The 17603-nt window shown below is 50.9% G+C and overlaps 1 protein-coding gene across 7 annotated transcripts in view; it reads right to left on the bottom strand.

Annotated features, from left to right (window-relative positions):
• Positions 1 to 17603, bottom strand: part of CCDC187 (coiled-coil domain containing 187) — a 66451-nt gene that overhangs the window by 36915 nt on the left and 11933 nt on the right. For 6 of the 7 annotated variants that reach the window (XR_007518612.1, XM_049895450.1, XM_049895449.1 and 3 more), the window contains 3 exons: positions 13612 to 13746; positions 11976 to 13075; positions 11505 to 11599 (listed from right to left, as the gene is read on the bottom strand). Coding sequence is in view for 6 of the 7 variants with exons in the window: in XM_049895450.1 (XP_049751407.1) it covers positions 11505 to 11599; positions 11976 to 13075; positions 13612 to 13746 (1330 nt within the window). In the remaining variant the exon portion in view is untranslated. The remainder of the gene's footprint in view (positions 1 to 11504; positions 11600 to 11975; positions 13076 to 13611; positions 13747 to 17603) is intronic. The other variant, XM_049895452.1, reaches the window with a different exon arrangement.

A 17603-nucleotide genomic window follows, 5' to 3' on the forward strand; every position in this document is an offset into this window, starting at 1 on the left:
AGGAAGAAGGAAACCAAAGACTCAGAGAAGAAACTAGTCTACAGGACAAAGAGTTTACCTGAACCACGGCCTCATCTACCCTGAGACCAAAAGAACTAGACGGTGCGTGGCTACCACTACCGACCATTCTGTTTATGGCCACAATACCCAAAAGCAACCCAGTGCCCTCAATAGATGGATCCTAATAGAATGGGAAAAACGTGTGGGACAAACTCTTAAAAAATCCAGGCTTACTGGACCAGCTGAGACTGGAGGACTCCCTGAGACTATCACCCTGACATACTCTTTAAACTTTGAATCAAAAGTACCCCCGAGGTCACCTTTTAGCTAAATAACAGACTGGCTCATAAAATAAAGAATATAACCCATGAGTACTGTGTTCCTTTAAAAAATCATCCATATGAGACCAGGAGCCCTGGGGGCACAGTGGTTAACAGCTACGGCAGGTTGGCAGTTTGAATCCACCAGCCACTTCTTGGAAACCCCATGGGGCAGTTCTACTCTGTCCTATCAGGTCACTATGAGCCAGAGTTGACTTGACAACCACATGAGACCAAACGGCCAACAATTACCTTAAAGCAAAGGAGAGAAGGTACAGGGACATGGAAACTATATTGCTGGAAATGGAACAACCAGAACAGAACTAATGAGAATGTTGACACGCTGGGAAAAATGTAATGAATGTTACTGGGTTATTTGTTTGTTGTTGTTGTTAGGTGCCGTCGAGTTGGTTCCAACTCATAGCGACCCTATGTACTACAGAAAGAAACACTGCCCGGTCCTGCACCATGCTAATAATCCATGTTTTGCTTGAGCCCATTGTCGTAGTCACTGTGTCAAACCATCTCATTGAGGGTCTTCTTCTTCTTTGCTGACCCTGTACTTGACCAAGCATGGTGTCCTTCTTCAGGGACTGATTCCTCCTGATAACATTTCCAAAGTATGTGAGATGTAGTCTCGCCATCCTTACTGCCAAGGAACATTCTGGTTGTACTTCTTCCAAGACAGCATTTATTCGTTCTTCTGGCAGTCCATGGTATATTCAATATTCTTTGCCAACACCACAACTTAAAGGTGTTAATTCTTTCATCTTCCTTACTCACTGCCCAGCTTTCGCATGCATATGAGGCGACTGCAAACACCAGGGCTTGAGTCAGGCGCACCTTAGTCTTCAAGGTGACATCTTTGCTTTCCAACACTTTAAAGAGTTCCGTTGCAGCAGATTTGCCCAGTGCAATGCGTCTTTTGATTTCTTGACTGCTGCTTCCATGGCTGTTGATTGCGGATCCAAGTAAAATGAAATCCTTGACAACTTCAATCTTTTCTCCGTTTATCATGATGTTGCTCATTGGTCCAGTTGTGAGAATTTTTGTTTTCTTTATGCTGAGGTGTAATCCATGTTGAAGGCTGTGGTCTTTGATCTTCATTAGTAAGTGCTTCAAGTCCTCTTCACCTTCAGCAAGCAGGGTTGTGTCATCTGCATAACACAGGTTGTTAATAAGTCTTCCTCCAATCATGATGCCCTGTTCTTCATATAGTCCAGCTTCTCGTATTATTTGTTCAGCATACAGATTAAATAGGTATGGGGAAAGGATACAACCCTGATGCACACCTTTCTTGACTTTAAACCACGCAGTATCCCCTTGTTCTCTTCGAACAACTGCCTCTTGATCTGTGTACAGGTTCCTCATGAGCACAATTAAGTTTTCTGGAATTTCCATTCTTCACAATGTTATCCGTAATTTGTTATGATCCGCACAGTCGAATGCCTTTGCATAGTCAATAAAACACAGGTAAACCTCCTTCCGGTATTCTCTGCTTTCAGCCAGGATCCATTGACATCAGCAATGATATCCCCAGTTCCATGTCATCTTCTGAATCCGGCTGAATTTCTGGCAGTTCCCTGTCGATACACTGCTGCCGTCGCTTTTGAATGATCTTCAGCAAAATTTTACTTGCATGTGATATTAATGATGTTGTTTGATAATTTCCGCATTCAGTTGGATCACCTTTTTTGGGAATAGGCACAAATATGGATCTCTTCCATTCGATTGGCCAGGTAACTGTCTTCCAAACTTCTTGGCATAGACGAGTGAGTGCTTCTAACGTTGCATCTGTTTGTTGAAACATCTCAATTGCTATTCCGTCGACTCCCAGAGCCTTGTTTTTCTCCAGAGCCTTCAGAGCAGCTTGGACTTCTTCCTTCAGTACCATCGGTTCCTGATCATATGCCACCTCTTGAAATGGTTGAAAATCGACCTGTTCCTTTTGGTATGATGACTCTCTGTATTTCTTCCATCTTCTTTTGATGCTTCTTGTGTCATGGAATCCTTCATTATTCAACTCGAGGCTTGAATTTTTTCTTCAGTGCTTTTGGCTTGAAAAATGCCGAGAGTGTTCTTCCTTTTGGTTTTCTATCTCCAGCTCTTTGCACACGTCATCATAATACTTTACTTTGTCTTCTTGAGCCATCCTTTGAAATCTTCTGTTCAGTTCTTTTACTTCAACATTTCTTCCTTTTGCTTTAGTTACTCAACGCTAAAAAGCAAGTTTCAGAGTCTCTCCTGACATTCATTTTGGCCTTTTCTTTCATTCCTGTCTTTTTTAATGACCTCTTGCTTTCTTTATGATCTCCTTGATGTCATTCCACAACTCATCTTGTCTTCAGTCATCACTGTTCAACGCATCAAACCTGTTCTTGGCATGGTCTCTAAATTCAGGTGGGGTATACTCAAGGTCATACTTTGGCTCTCTTGGACTTGTTCCAATTTTCTTCAGTTTCAACTTGAACTTGCATATAAGTAATTGATGGTCTGTTCCGCAGTTGGCCGCTGGCCTTGTTCTGACTGATGATACTGAGCTTTTCCATCATCTTTTTCCTCAGATGTAGTCGACTTGATTTCTGTGTATTCCGTCTGGTGTAGTCCACATGTATAGTCACCGTTTATGTTGGTAAAAAAGGTATTTGCAATGAAGAAGTCGTTGGTCTTGCAAAATTCTATCATTCGATCTCTGGCATTGTTTCTATCACCAAGGTCATATTTTCCAACTACCGATCCTTCTTCATTGTTTCCAATTTTCACATTCCAATTACCAGTAATTATCACTGCATCCTGATTGCATGTTCAGTCAAGTTCAGACTGCAGAAGCTGGTAAAAATGTTCAATTTCTTCATCGAAGGCCTTAGCGGTTAGTGTGTAAATTTGAATAGTAGTTGTATTAACTGGTCTTCCTTGAAGGTGTATGGATATTATCCTATCACTGACAGCATTGTACTTCAGGATAGATCTTGAAATGTTCTTTTTGACAATGAATGCAACACCATTCCTCTTCAAGTTGTCACTCCCAGCATAGTAGACTATATGATTGTCTGATTCAAAATGGCCAATACCAGTCCATTTCAGCTCACTAATGCCTAGGATATCGATGTTTATGCATTCCATTTCATTTTTGACGATTTCCAATTTTCCTAGATTCATACTTCGTACATTCCAGGTTCCCATTATTAATGGATGTTTGCAGCTGTTTCTTCTCATTTTGAGTTGTGCCACATCAGCAAAATGAAGATCCCAAAAGCTTTAGTCCACCCACGCCATTAAGGTCAACTCTATGAGGAGGCAGCTCTTCCCTAGGCGTCTTCTGAGTGCCTTCCAACCTGGGGGGCTCATCTTCCAGCACTATATCAGACAATGTTCCGCTGCTATTCATAAGGTTTTCACTGGCTAATGCTTTTCAGAAGTAGATTGCTGGGTCCTTCTTCCTAGTCTGTCTTAGTCTGAAAGCTCACCTGAACCCTGTCCACCATGGGCGACCTTGTTGGTATCTGAGTACTGATGGCATAGCTTCCAGCATCACAGCAACATGCAAGCCCCCACAATATGACAAATTGACAGGCACTTGGGGGGTGGGGTGGGGTGGGGATTATTCGTGTAAACTCCCAGCAAAAGCACAGTAAAAAATTATTAAAAAAAAAAAAAAGAACATGAAAAGACAAGCCACAGACTGGGAGAAAATATTTGCAAAACACATCTCTGATACAGGATTTGTATCCAAGCTATACAAAGAATGCTTACAACAATGAGTTAGCACTACAGCTATTAGAAGGACTAAAATCTAGCACACTGACAACACCAAATGTTGGCAAAGATGTGGGGCAACCAGAACTCTCACTCATGGCTGGTGGAAGTGCAAAATGATGCGCCACCTTGGGAGCCAGCTGGCAGTTCCTTACAAAGCTAAACATAGGCTGACTGCATAATCCAGCAATCACTCTCCTAGGTATTTGCCCAAATGAGTCAAAAACGTATGTCGACATAAAAACCTGCTTGTGAATGTCTGCAGCAGCTTTATTCATAATTATCAAAACCTGGAAGCAACCAAGATGTCCTTCAACGGGTGATGGATAAACAAACTGTGGTCTATCCATACAATGGAGTATCATTCAGTGATAAAAAGAAACAAGCTCTCAGGTCATGAAAAGACACAGAGGGACCTCAAATGCACACTGCTCAGTGAAAGAAGCCAGTCTGAAAGGTACATACTACAGGATTCCAATTCTATGACATTCTGGAAAAGGCAAAGCTATACAGCCCAAGTGCTCCTTGTAAGTGAGGATGGTGAGACTCATCTCATATACTTAGGACATGTTATCAGGAAGAACCAGTCCTGGAGAAGGACATCATGCTTGGTAAAGTAGAGGGTCAGTAAAAGAGAGGAAGACCCTCAATGAGATGGATTGACACAGTGGCTGCAACAATGGGGTCAAAGACAGCAAGGACTGTGAGGACGGCGCAGGACCAGGCAGTGTTTTTGTTCTGTTGTACATGGGGTCGCTATGAGTCAGAACTGACTTGATGGCACCTAACAACAACAACAACAACAACGTAGAGACAGTGAACAGATCACTGATTGCCAGGGCATCAACAGTCAGGGTGGGGGAATGAACGGGTGGAGTCCAGGGCATTTTTAGGGCAGTGACACTATTCTGTCCACCACTATCATAGATTGAATTGTGTCCCCCCAAAATATGTGTCAACTTGGTTAGGCCATGATTCCCAGTACTGTATGATTACCTACCATTTTGTCATTTGATGAGATTTTCCTGTGTGTTGTAAATCCTATCTCTATGATATAATAAAATGCATTAGCGGCAGTTATATTGAGATCTACAAGATTAAATAATGTCTTAAGCCAATCTCTTTTGAAATATGAAAGAGAGAAGTGAGCAAAGAGACATGGGGACATCATACCACCAAGAAAGCAGTGCTGGGAGCAGAGCAGGTCATTTGGACCTGAGGTCCCTGTGCTGATATGCTCCCTGACCAAGGGAAGATTGATGCATCACAGGACCTTCCTCCAGAGCTGACAGAGAAAGAAAGCCTTCCCCTGGAGCCGGCGCCCTGAATTCGGACTTCCAGCCTACTGGACTGTGAGAGAATAAACTTCTCTCTGTGAAAGCCGTCCACTTGTGGTATTTCTGTTACAGCAGCACTAGATGACCAAGACAGGCACTGTAATGGTGGACATGAGACATGCATTTGTCAAAGCCCACAGGACTGTAGAGCACAGAGAAAGAATCTTAATGTAAACTACGTTGTTGTTACTGTTGGGTGCCTTCAAGTGGATTCTGATTCATGGCCACCCCAAGTGACAGAGGAGAACTGCCCCATAGGGTTTTCTTGGCTATAATCTTTACAGATAGGCTGTAATCTATTCAGATGCCAGCAGGGTCACCCAAGGAGGACAGGTTTCAGCTGAGCTTCCAGACTAAGACAGACTAGGAAGGAGGACCTGGCAGTCTACTTCTGAAAAGCATTAGCCAGTGAAAACCTTATGAATAGCAGCGGAACAATGTCTGAAATAGTGCTGGAATATGAGCTGCTCAGGTTGGAAGGCACTCAGAAGATGACTGGGGAAGAGCTGCCTCCTCAAAGTAGAGTCGACCTTAATGATGTGGATGGAGTAAAGCTTTCGGGACCTTCATTTGCTGATGTAGCATGACTCAAATCGAGAAGAAACAGCTGCAAACATCCATTAATAATGGGAACCTGGAATGTACGAAGTATGAATCTAGGAAAACTGGAAATCGTCAAAAATGAAATGGAATGCATAAACATCGATATCCTAGGCATCAGTGAGCTGAACTGGACTGGTATTGGCCATTTTGAATTGGACAATCATATAGTTTACTATGCTGGGAATGACAACTCGAAGACGAATAGTGTTGCACTCATCGTCAAAAAGAATGTTTCAAGATCTATCCTGAAGTACAATGCTGTCAGTGATAGGATAATATCCATACACCTACAAGGAAGACCAGTTAATATGACTATTATTCAAATTTATGCACCAACCACTAGGGCCAAAGACGAAGAAATAGAAGATTTTTATCAGCTGCTGCAGTCTGAAATTGAACGTGCAATCAAGATGCATTGATAATTACTGGCGATTGGACTGTGAAAGTTGGAAACAAAGAAGAAGGATCAGTAGTTGGAAAATATGGCCTTGGTGATAGAAACAATGCCAGAGATCGAATGATAGAATTTTGCAAGACCAATGACTTCTTCATTGCAAATACCTTCTTTCACCAACATAAATGGTGACTATTATACACATGGACCTCAGCAGATGGAACACACAGAAATCAAGTTGACTACATCTGTGGAAAGAGATGATGGAAAAGCTCAATATCATCAGTCAGAACAAGGCCAGGGGCCGGCTGTGGAACAGACCATCAATTGCTCATATGCAAGTTCAAGCTGAAACTGAAGAAAATCAGAGCAAGTCCACGAGAGCCAAAATATGACCTTGAGTATATCCCACCTAAATTTAGAGACCATCTCAAGAATAGATTTGATGTATTGAACACTAGTGACTGAAGACCAGATGAGTTGTGGAATGACATCAAGGACATCATCCATGAAGAAAGCAAGAGGTCACTGAAAAGAGGAAAGAAAGAAAAGACCAAGATGGATGTCAGAGGAGACTCTGAAACTTGCTCTCGAACGTTGAGCAGCTAAAGCAAAAGGAAGAATTGATGAAGTAAAAGAACTGAACAGAAGATTTGAAAGGGCCTCTCAAGAAGACAAAGTAAAGTATTATAATGACATGTGCAAAGAGCTGGAGATGGAAAACCAAAAGGGAAGAACATGCTCGGCATTTCTCAAGCTGAAAGAACTGAAGAAAAAATTCAAGCCTCGAGTTGCAATAGTGAAGGATTCCATGGGGAAAATATTAAATGATGCAGGAAGCATCAAAAGAAGATGGAAGGAATACAGAGTCATTATACCAAAAAGAATTAGTCGATACTCAACCATTTCAAGAGGTGGCATATGATCAGGAACCGATGGTACTGAAGGAAGAAGTCCAAGCTGCTCTGAAGGCATTGGCGAAAAACAAGGCTCCAGGAATTGATGGAATATCAATTGAGATGTTTCAACAAACAGATGCAGCACTGGAGGTGCTCACTCGTCTATGCCAAGAAATATGGAAGACAGCTTCCTGGCCAACTGATTGGAAGAGATCCATACTTATGCCTATTCCCAAGAAAGGTGATCCAACCGAATGTGGAAATTATTCAACAATATCATTAATATCACACGCAAGCAAAATTTTGCTGAAGATCATTCAAAAACGGCTGCAGCAGTATATCAACAGGGAAAGGGAACTGCCAGAAATTCAGGCCAGTTTCAGAAGAGGACGTGGAACCAGGGATATCATTGCTGATGTCAGATGGGTCCTGGCTGAAAGCAGAGAATACCAGAAGGATGTTTACCTGTGTTTTATTGATTATGCAAAGGCATTCGACTGTGTGGATTATAACAAACTATGGATAACACTGCGAAGAGTTGGAATTCCAGAACACTTAATTGTGCTCATGAGGAACCTTTACATAGATCAAGAGGCAGTTGTTCGGACAGAACAAGGGGATACTGATTGGTTTAAAGTCAGGAAAGGTGTGCATCAGGGCTGTATCCTTTCACCATACCTATTTAATCTGTATGCTGAACAAATAATCCGAGAAGCTGGACTACATGAAGAAGAACGGGACATCAGGATTGGAGGAAGACTGATTAACAACCTGCGTTATGCAGATGACACAACCTTGCTTGCTGAAAGTGAAGAGGACTTGAAGCACTTACTGATGATGATCAAAGACCACAGCCTTCAGTATGGATTGCACCTCAACATAAAGAAAACAAAAATCCTCACAACTGGACCAATGAGCAACATCATGATAAACGGAGAAAAGGTTGAAGTTGCCAAGGATTTCATTTTACTTGGATCCACAATCAACAGCCATGGAAGCAGCAGTCAAGAAATCAAAAGACGCATTGCATTGGGCAAATCTACTGCAAAGGACCTCTTCAAAGTGTTGAAGAGCAAAGATGTCACCTTGAAGACTAAGGTGCACCTGACCCAAACCATGGTATTTTCAATCACATCATATGCATGTGAAAGCTGGACAATGAATAAGGAAGACTGAAGAAGAGTTGACGCCTTTGAATTGCTGTGTTGGCGAAGAATGTTGAATATACCACGGACTGCCAAAAGAACGAACAAATCTGTCTTGGAAGAAGTGCGGCCAGAATGCTCCTTAGAGGCAAGGATGGCGAGACTGCATCTTACATACTTTGGACATGTTGTCAGGAGGGATCAATCCCTGAAGAAGGACATCATGCTTGGCAGAGTACAGGGTCAGCAGAAAAGAGGAAGACCCTCAACAAGGTGGATTGACACAGTGGCTCCAACAATGAGCTCAAGCATAACAACGATTGTAAGGATGGCGCAGGACCAGGCAGTGTTTCGTTCTGTTGTGCATAGGGTCGCTATGAGTCGGAGTCGACTCGACAACATCTAACAACAACAACAACAATCTTCACAGAAGCAGATCGCCAGGTCTTTTTCCCGAAGAGCCGACAGGTGGGTTAGAACCGACAACCTTTCAGTTAGTAGCTGAGTGCTTCACTGTTGAACCACCAGGTCTCCTTAGTGAATAATAATGTATCAGTATTGATTCGTCAGTTGTAACAAACAGCACAGGAACATAAGGTGGTAGTAACAGCAGAAGCTGTGTGTTGGGGCTGGGGTATATGGGGACTCAGTTGTTTTCTGCACAATTTTCCTGTAAACCTAAATCCACTCTAAAAAAATAAAGTCTATTAAAAGAAAAAGACAAAGAAGGGCACAAAGAGGTGAGAATGACGACCCACTGCCTCAGGCATCTGCGGGGGTGACTGTCACCTGCACTTTGTTGAGCACAAGAAGTCAGACCCCAAGGGCCCTCCCACACCTCACCACCCAGTCACATAAGCACCTGAGCCCCAGCCATGCCACCCTGTCTGCTATTGGAGGTCAGGGAGGGAATGCCCTGGGGGTGGGCGCTGGGATGGGGGTGACACGGCTGTGCTCATTGTGTGATCTGTGTCCTTGTCAATGTAACCACGTCACGTGTCGTTCCCACACACAGACTCCTCAATCCCACAGATTTGGAATCTCTAGGGTGGCCTGGGAACACGTTCTTTGCATACAAAATAAAACAAAAGGGAGTCAGATAGAGACATTTCTGGAAGTGAGGGACCCGGTGTGGGTGTCCTTCCACTTGGAGATGCTGAGGGACAGGGCACTCTTAGGGAGGGCTGTAAGAGGGCGGGAGCCAAGCACCCAGGGAGTCAGCCCAAAGCCCCCCACAAACACGGGTTGCCAAAGCCACACCCAGGAGGGGTCCTGGGCAGGACATCCGTGGTAGGCAGCATCTTAAGGGTCCCTCAGCCTCTGAGCCAGCTCCTCCGCCAGCTGTGAGCCCGCAGTGTGCAGGGAGCCATTCAGCAGTTGGACATATGAGGCCAGAGAGAGGCTCACTGCCTGAGAACTGGCTGTACTTCATGCAGCCCTCCTGAGCCCCCGAGAGAGCAAGAGCTGGGGACGTGGTCTCAATCCCCCCCAACCAAACCCCCTGTGCTTCAAAATGGGGGAGGAAGACTTCCTGGAAAGCTGCTCTGGGTCAACGAAGATACACGGTAGTCAAAAAAAAAAAAAAAAAAAAAAAGACAATGACAAGTGTTGGTGAAATTGTGGAGAAACTGGAATCCTAGTCCACTTCTGGTAGGAACGCAAAATGGTACAAACTGAGTGGAAACAGCTTGGAGGTTCCTCAAAAAGTTAAGCACAGAGTTACCATGTTGTTGTTGGGTGCAATCGAGTCAATTCCAACCCTTAGTGACCAGATAGGACAGAGTAGAACTGCCCCATAGGGTTTCCTAGGCTTGTAATCTTTACGGGAGCAGATCACCTGGTCTTTTCTCCCTCCCATGGAGCGGCTGGGTGGGTTTGAATCATATGACCCAGCAATTCTGCTCCTAGGAATACACCCAAAAGAAATGAAGACATATGTGCATGGCAAAAACCTGTACACAAAAGTTCATAGCAGCACAATTCATAATAGTCAAGACATGGAAACAACCCGTGTCCACCAACAGATGATGGATAAACAAAATGTGGTCCAGCCACACAGCGGCATGTCACTGAGACATGACAAAGAATCAAGTTCTGAGACACGGTGTGACATGGATGGACCTTGGGAACACTGTGCTGAGTGAAAGAAGCCCCGAAAGACCTTCGTTTATACAAAATGTCCAGAACGAGCAAACCCATAGGCAGAAGGCAGACTGGTGGTTTGGAGGGGCTGGGGAAGAGGCGGAGTGACTGCTTAACGGGCACGGGTCTCCTTTTGGGGGAGGTGAAAATACTTTGCAACTAGATAGAGGTATCGGTTGCACAACATTGCCACTGAGTTGCTCACTTTCAAGTGGTTAATTTTATGCTATGTGAAATTTCACCTCACTTAGAATCTTTACAGGTAGTACACACCTTCTTTTCGGACAGACCCCGCCCCTGTCTGTTGTGGAGCAAAGTCAGCGGAGCCCTAGAACCGGCCATCCCCGAAGTCAGTCCGCCACTCTGCCCACGCCTGTGGCCCCGCCCACGGCCCGCCCAGACCCCGCCCACGTCCACCCATACCCCGCCCACAACCCGCCCAGACCCCGCCCACGGCCACACCCAGGCCCCACCCACGTCCACCCAGACCCCCGCCCACGACCCGCCCAGACCCCGCCCATGGCCACACCCAGGCCCCCACCCAGGTCCACCCAGACCCCCGCCCACGACCCGCCCAGACCCCGCCCATGGCCACACCCAGGCCCCCACCGCCCACCCAGGCCCCGCCCCACGGGCACACCCAGGCCCCCGCGGCCACACCCAGACCCCCCCATGGCCACACCCAGACCCCCACTGTCCACCCAAACCCCCGCCCACGCCCACACCCCAGACCCCGCCCACGCCCACCTAGACCCCGCCCACGGCCACACCCAGACCCCCACGGCCCACCCAGATCCCCACACGGCCTCACCCAGACCCCCACACGGCTACACCCAGACCCCGCCCACGGCCCACCCAGACCCCCACGGCCCCGCCCAGGCCCCGCCTGCAGCCGCCTCAACACCCACCTGCCGGGGGCCTCCTTGTCCCCCAGGACCACGCCTGAAGTCACCTTACTCCACTCCAGCACGGGCGACCCCTGGCTCCCTGGGGTATCCAGGCCCTAGGGCAGAGGTGGACCCGTCAGAGCCCCACGCCAGCAGAAAGACCCCGACCCCATCGCTCAGCCTCAAAACTGGGCCCTGGTCTCCACTGGGGTCTCAGGTGGATCCCTCAGAGCCTCGCAGGCGACTCGAGGAGGCTGGGACGGGCGGCAGGGTCCCTCCTGACCCCATCGCGGCCGGGCGGCGGGCGTTCGGGGACCCACGGGAGCACCGACGAGGGGGCAGGGAGCCGTGCCCGACCCTCCGCCCCAGCCGGGGGTGAAGGCGGCCCGAGTCCCAGCCCTGCCCTCCCGCAGAGGCCTGGTTTTCTAACAAGAGTCGGCAGCCGGCCGTCCAGGGGCGCCAGGAGGCCCGGCCCCCGCCCGCCCGACGTACCCCCGGCTGCGCAGAGCGCGGCGCGAAGGTCACGATGCCGGGGCTGGTCGGGGAGACCACGGGGGCCGGCCTCCCGAGCGCGGCCTCCCTCTGCGGGCGGCACACCTCCTGCGGCGCGAAGGTCACGATGCCGGGGCTGGTCGGGGAGACCACGGGGCCCGGCCTCCCGAGCGCGGCCTCCCTCTGCGGGCGGCACACCTCCTGCGGCCGGCGGCGCCGCAGCTCCAGCGCCCGCTCGGCCGCCGCCTTCTCCTCCAGCGCCTCCTTCCGCCGCGCCACTGCATTCTGCCGCATGAACTCCCGCAAGGACTCGGAGCTGTGGGGTGGGCCCGGGACGCCCCGGGGCCTCTGGCCGGCGGTCAGCTCCTCCCTGTTCTCCTTCCCAGGTGCATCCTCAGGGAAGCTACCGGTGGGCGTCCGCCAGGGCGGCAGGTCGGATCCCCGGCCTTTGCTCCGGGCGCCTGGCCGCTGCAGGAAGGAGGTGCTCCAGGGCCGCTGCGCCAGAGGATTTGGCCTCGCCAGAGGGCTCCAGGGCTGGTGGACAGGAGCACCCCAGTCTTCCCGGCCCTGGCCCGCTATAGTGCTCCAGGTCGGCTGTGGGGAGGAGCCTAGCCTTGTGGGGGGGCTCCCAGGTCTCTGGAAGGAGGGGTCCAACGCTTTGGCCGCCCAGGTCCTCTCTGGGTAGGACTCCCACTTGGCTGAGCCACTGCAGGGCTGCTGCCCAGGGAAGCTGCAAGCCCTCTCAGGGGGGCCACTCTTTTCCTCGGTCATGGCCCAAGGCCTCTTCGAGAAGGCACCCCGGGTGTCTGGGGCACTCTGGGGGCCCTGCTGCCTCCTGTCTGTCTGGTCCTGCAGCCCCAGCTTTGGGCGCCTGAGCTCTGCCCCCTGCCTGGACTGGGGGTGCCGGGCCAAGTCCAGCCCAGCCTGTATCTGCCGGCGGAGGTCTTGCAGGATGGCCATGGCGGTCTGGATGGCGGCAGGCTGGTCACAGGAGGCCAGGCTGGGTGTGCTGGCTGATAGCTGCTGGTCACTGCAGGCTGGTCCGGGCATCTGGGTGGGGTCAGGGCCGTACTCGGCAGCTGGAATCTTCTTGCTCTCTCCTGCAAAGACAGCAGTCACAGGCACTTCAGGGGCTGCAGGTGTGTGGGGAAGGCAAGGCCCTCAAGAGGGCGGGGCCCAGGAAGGGATCAGCAGGGCAGGAAGGCCCTTTGACCCTCGTTTTCCTCTCCAGGCCCCTTCCCCATGAGTTCCCCCTTTGACCTCTGCACTCATCACTGCACACAGGTGCCTTCGGGGACAGGTGCCATGCCCATATGACTCTGGACAGACGGTGATGCCACCAGAGGAGCCCTGCTGGTCCCTGTCCTGCTCTCCTTAAACCAGGGAGCCCAGCAGGTGCCCTGCTTCCCCAGGGCCTGGCAGAAGCCTCTTGGGGACAGCGTCCTTATCTGGGGCCTCACACATGATGTCCTCTCAGTCCTGTCTCTGAGATTTGGAGGGCTTTTGACAAGTCCCCAGAGAGGTGCTGCTCCCAAACCCGGATGTCACCATCACCCCAGGCACAGCTGCTTCTAGCCCCCCGCCCCCGATGCCACAGCAAAGCAGACCCAGAGCCCTGGCACATGGCACAAGATACCTAATTCCACGGTGGGAGCCAGCTCTCTCCAGGGTGCCTGGCTCCGGTGCCCAGGGAGCTTGGGAGGGGGCCCGAGCAGCAACCTCACCAGGGCCTGTCCTCTCCTCCAGGCGTACACACCCGCCACCTCAGAATCTTAAACAGAGAAAACACACACACACATCCAGGGCCAGGGTAGGCGGTGGTCAGTGGGGCCAGGCAGCCTGGGAGAGCAGGGCACGCCACCCTGGAGCGCACGGGGAGATCCTGCCTGCCCAGGTACGTTGGCAGGGGGCAGATCCTCAGCCATCAGCAGAAGAGGGGCAGGAGGAGGGGCAGGGCTGAGTCTCAGGTAGCCTGAGTCTTAACTCCCTTTCCGTAAAGCGAAGATGATAAAGCCTGCCCTGAGGGCTCTGTCTGTAAAACAAGCAGACCCTGGCACACAGCACGTGCTCAGCAAACATTGGCCAGTAACAACAGTAAAGATAATAATCACAAGGAACCCACAGCCCTTGGCTCAGCTCTCCAGCACCTGGGGGGCCTGCGCAGGTGCTCACTGCAGGGGGAACCAAAAAAAAACTGTTTTTTTGTTTTTTTTTTTGCAGGGGAACCAAAGGCAATGTTATATCTGATCGTTAGCACTAAGCTGGAGGAAATATTGGTTTTTAAACTGCTGAGAGTCCTGAAGATGCCCAGGCTGGTGGGCTAGGGTCCTGGGTAATTTGGCAGAAACCATGCACTGCATGACAAACACAAATGAGCTGGTTTTAATAGGTGCTGTCACATAATAAACACCATTTATCAAGGTTTTACTCCATAATCCCAGATCATATTAACCAAATGCCAATAGCGGTACCACCATTGTCACAAGCCCACCCACAGGAACCCCGGCCGAGGCCAAGGGGGGCTGGTTGTCCACTCTCACACAAGCTGCTTGAGGTCCAGGCCAAGGTCACACCTGTCGAGGATCCCACTGCCCCCCCAGGCCAGCCGGAGCGCTAACGTCGGTGGCTGCCACCCTCAGAACAGCTACTGTTGGACAGAAAAATCTCACGTGACCTGGGGTCAAGACCACCGGGTTCCTAGCCAAGACTTCCCCTGCACCCCATGGGGGGAAGGTTCTTACTCGGGAGGCCGAATGAGGGTGCTTTACCGCAGGGACCGTCTGGAGAGGGTACCATCTGGAACAGGCAGCCACCCACACGCTCCCCAGACACAGCACCCTCCTGGACTGCCCTGACCCGGTGTCAGCCACAGGCGGGAAGCTACTACTCCAAAAAGGGGAGGGGCCACGCCCCCTGAAGCCAGGTTCCCCCGAGGCCACGCCCCCTGAAGCCAGGACCCTGAGGCAAACACCCCCACCAAGGCCACGCCCTCTCAAGGCCAGGCAGGACGCCGAGGCCACGCCCACCCGCAGCCAGAACCACAGACCACGCCCTCCCTCAGCCAGGAGGCCAAGGCCTCGCCCGCTGGGGTCCTGCCCCCTTCTCAGGCCAGCCCTCCACCTCCAGGACCTCCCACCGTGGTTAGGAACAGGGCCTGGTGCCCCAGATGCGAGTTCAAATCCTGGCTCTGGCACTGGCTAGCTATGAGTCCTGGGCAACTGACTTCCTGGTGCCTTGATTTCCCCAACTGTAATATGGGGGAGGAAACCCTGGTGGTGTAGTGGTTAAGTGCTACGGCTGCTAACCTAAGGGTCAGCAGTTCAAATCCACCAGGCACTCCTTGGAAACGATGGGGCAGTTCTACTCTGTCCTGTAGGGCCACTGTGAGCCGGAATCGACTCCGTGGCAATGGGTTTGGTTTTTTTGGTTAATATGGGGGAGTATCTAACAGCCCCTTCCACAGAGTTGGTGAGGATGAAACTGGGGTCACTAACATTCCAAGAGTTGGGTCTGGAGGGGCTCAGGGTTCCCCCAGCTCAGGAGGGTAGGCTGAGGTAGGTGGGGCCCTGGGGTGGGGGGCAGAGCAGGGGGCCGGTCAGAGGAGGGGCTCTGTCCTAGCCTCCTCGAGCTGCTCTGCTGCACAGAGCTGGCCACATGTCCCCACGAGGCTCTGGGCTGCGGACCCCTCCCGACGGGCAGGTGGGGGCCGTCCATCACCCGCAGGGCCTCTTCCCCACTAGCCGCCAGAGGGGACCAGGTAAGCAAATGGGCCCTGAAGGACACATCTTTTTCTTCCACTGAGCAGTTTAATGGCAATTAATGTTTTTACGAGAGAATTTTTAATCTGTGGAAATGGATTAAGTCCCAAAGTGCCCTGTCAAAGTTCCGCCGCTGACTTAATCTATGATAAAAAATGCAAAGTGAGGGGATATAACCTGAAATTAAATATCTGGCTTCATTTTCCTTCAGCCCGGATGGATGAATATTTTATAACTATTGTGATTTAATTTTTTGTTAACTACAGCAAATTTCTAATTCATCCAATTCCCAAGTCCTGTGGGTCTGACCTCTGAGCCCAAACTCATCTCTCCTTAGTCCAGCTGTGACTTCGTCACTGACAGAAACTAATGGTCAGGCCCGACAGGGTGACACGGTGGTTACGATGATGAATGCCACCCATGGCACGCCCTTTTGACCCCGTGTCAGGCGGAAAGCAGGTCATTTTTCAAGTGAGCCATTAAAATAAAACAAACCAAAAAGCTGGGGGGAAGGGGACAGAAAATTGTTACTGTATTTTATGCATTGCCAGTGAGCCTTCCGGAACCTTCTGGGTGCCCCCCCAGCGTCCCTCACTTTGTGCCAGCCCCTCTCCCTCATCGCCCCATGCCCAGCCAGCTGCCTGCTGAATAAACACGTCTGCCCTCACACCAGGTGGGCCTGCCTAAGCTCCCGAATCTGACTATCTGACTCGAGTGCCCGATGGGGAGAGCGGGCGAGGGGAAGAAGGTGTTTATTCAGTCCACCAGAAGCTGCCGCTCTGCCCACGAGCAGAGGCAGCCACTGTCTGATGACGTGTGGCAGAAATACGGGCCCCTGGGCACGACAGGGCACACATTCCCACTCCCCACCAAGGGGCCTCTGGACCGCTCTCATGCCATGGGGGGAAACTGAGGCACAGGGTGAGCAGGAGCAGCTCTCAAGCTTACTGTTAGAGTAAGGGCCTAACAGAGTTGACCTCAGCCCAGTGGTTAGGGCTCTCCCCCACCTGAGGGGCCCCTGGTAGTGTCCCACAACCTGTGGTACAGGGGTCCAGGAGCCCAGGCCCCAGAAGGCAGGCCCTAACAAGGTGTCCAGGTGTAGTCCCAGGTAAACATGGCTGGACTTGCTCAAGTTAAGAGCACCAGCCTTGAGTCAGGTCCTAAGCCTGGCTCTACCCTGTGGGGCCCCAGGAAGGCTGGTGCACATCTCTGAGCCTCAGTTTCCTCATCTGCAAAATGGGAGCAAAACCGCCTATCTCAAAAGACAGCCATGAGGATTAAGTGAGCTAATGCCCATAGATCACGTGGCATGGAGCTGGGCACCTGGCTGGGGCACGCTTGAGTGTGGCCACTTCACCCTGACTGCCAAGAACGTCCCAGAGGAAATGCCTGGAGTAACCGCTTACTCTCCTGCCCACCTCCTTCTGTTCTCCACGCCCCGTGTCCAGCCCTTCCTCGGGTGGGCTATCCTGGCCCAAGGGCAAGCCCAGGCCAGGCGGTGGGGGCTTGGCTGGTGCCAACACACTGCCCACCTCCTTAGGCAGCAGACCCCTGGATCAGGAATTCCTCCCTGACACTGTTCCACAGCAGTAAGACCACTTAGCAGACTTTCTGGACATTTCTCTGAGGCTTGTCCTCACACATATACCTGGCTGTCTTGCAGCCCCGGCTGACTTCTCCGAGTCTCCAGGGCTGTTGATAAGAGGGACCTACCCAAGGGCCTTTCCTCGCCCGAGAGCCCATGCCAAGCCGGGCTTTGGGCTCGCTGCCTGGAATTCTGAACTCCAGGCCAGCCTGGCCGCGCCGGAGCATCTCCTCCACAGGACTGCAGCAGCTCGTTAAATGAAGCCATGGAACGGAAAAGCCAAGA

This window comes from Elephas maximus, chromosome 9 (assembly GCF_024166365.1).
Source record: "Elephas maximus indicus isolate mEleMax1 chromosome 9, mEleMax1 primary haplotype, whole genome shotgun sequence".
NCBI lineage: Eukaryota > Metazoa > Chordata > Mammalia > Proboscidea > Elephantidae > Elephas > Elephas maximus.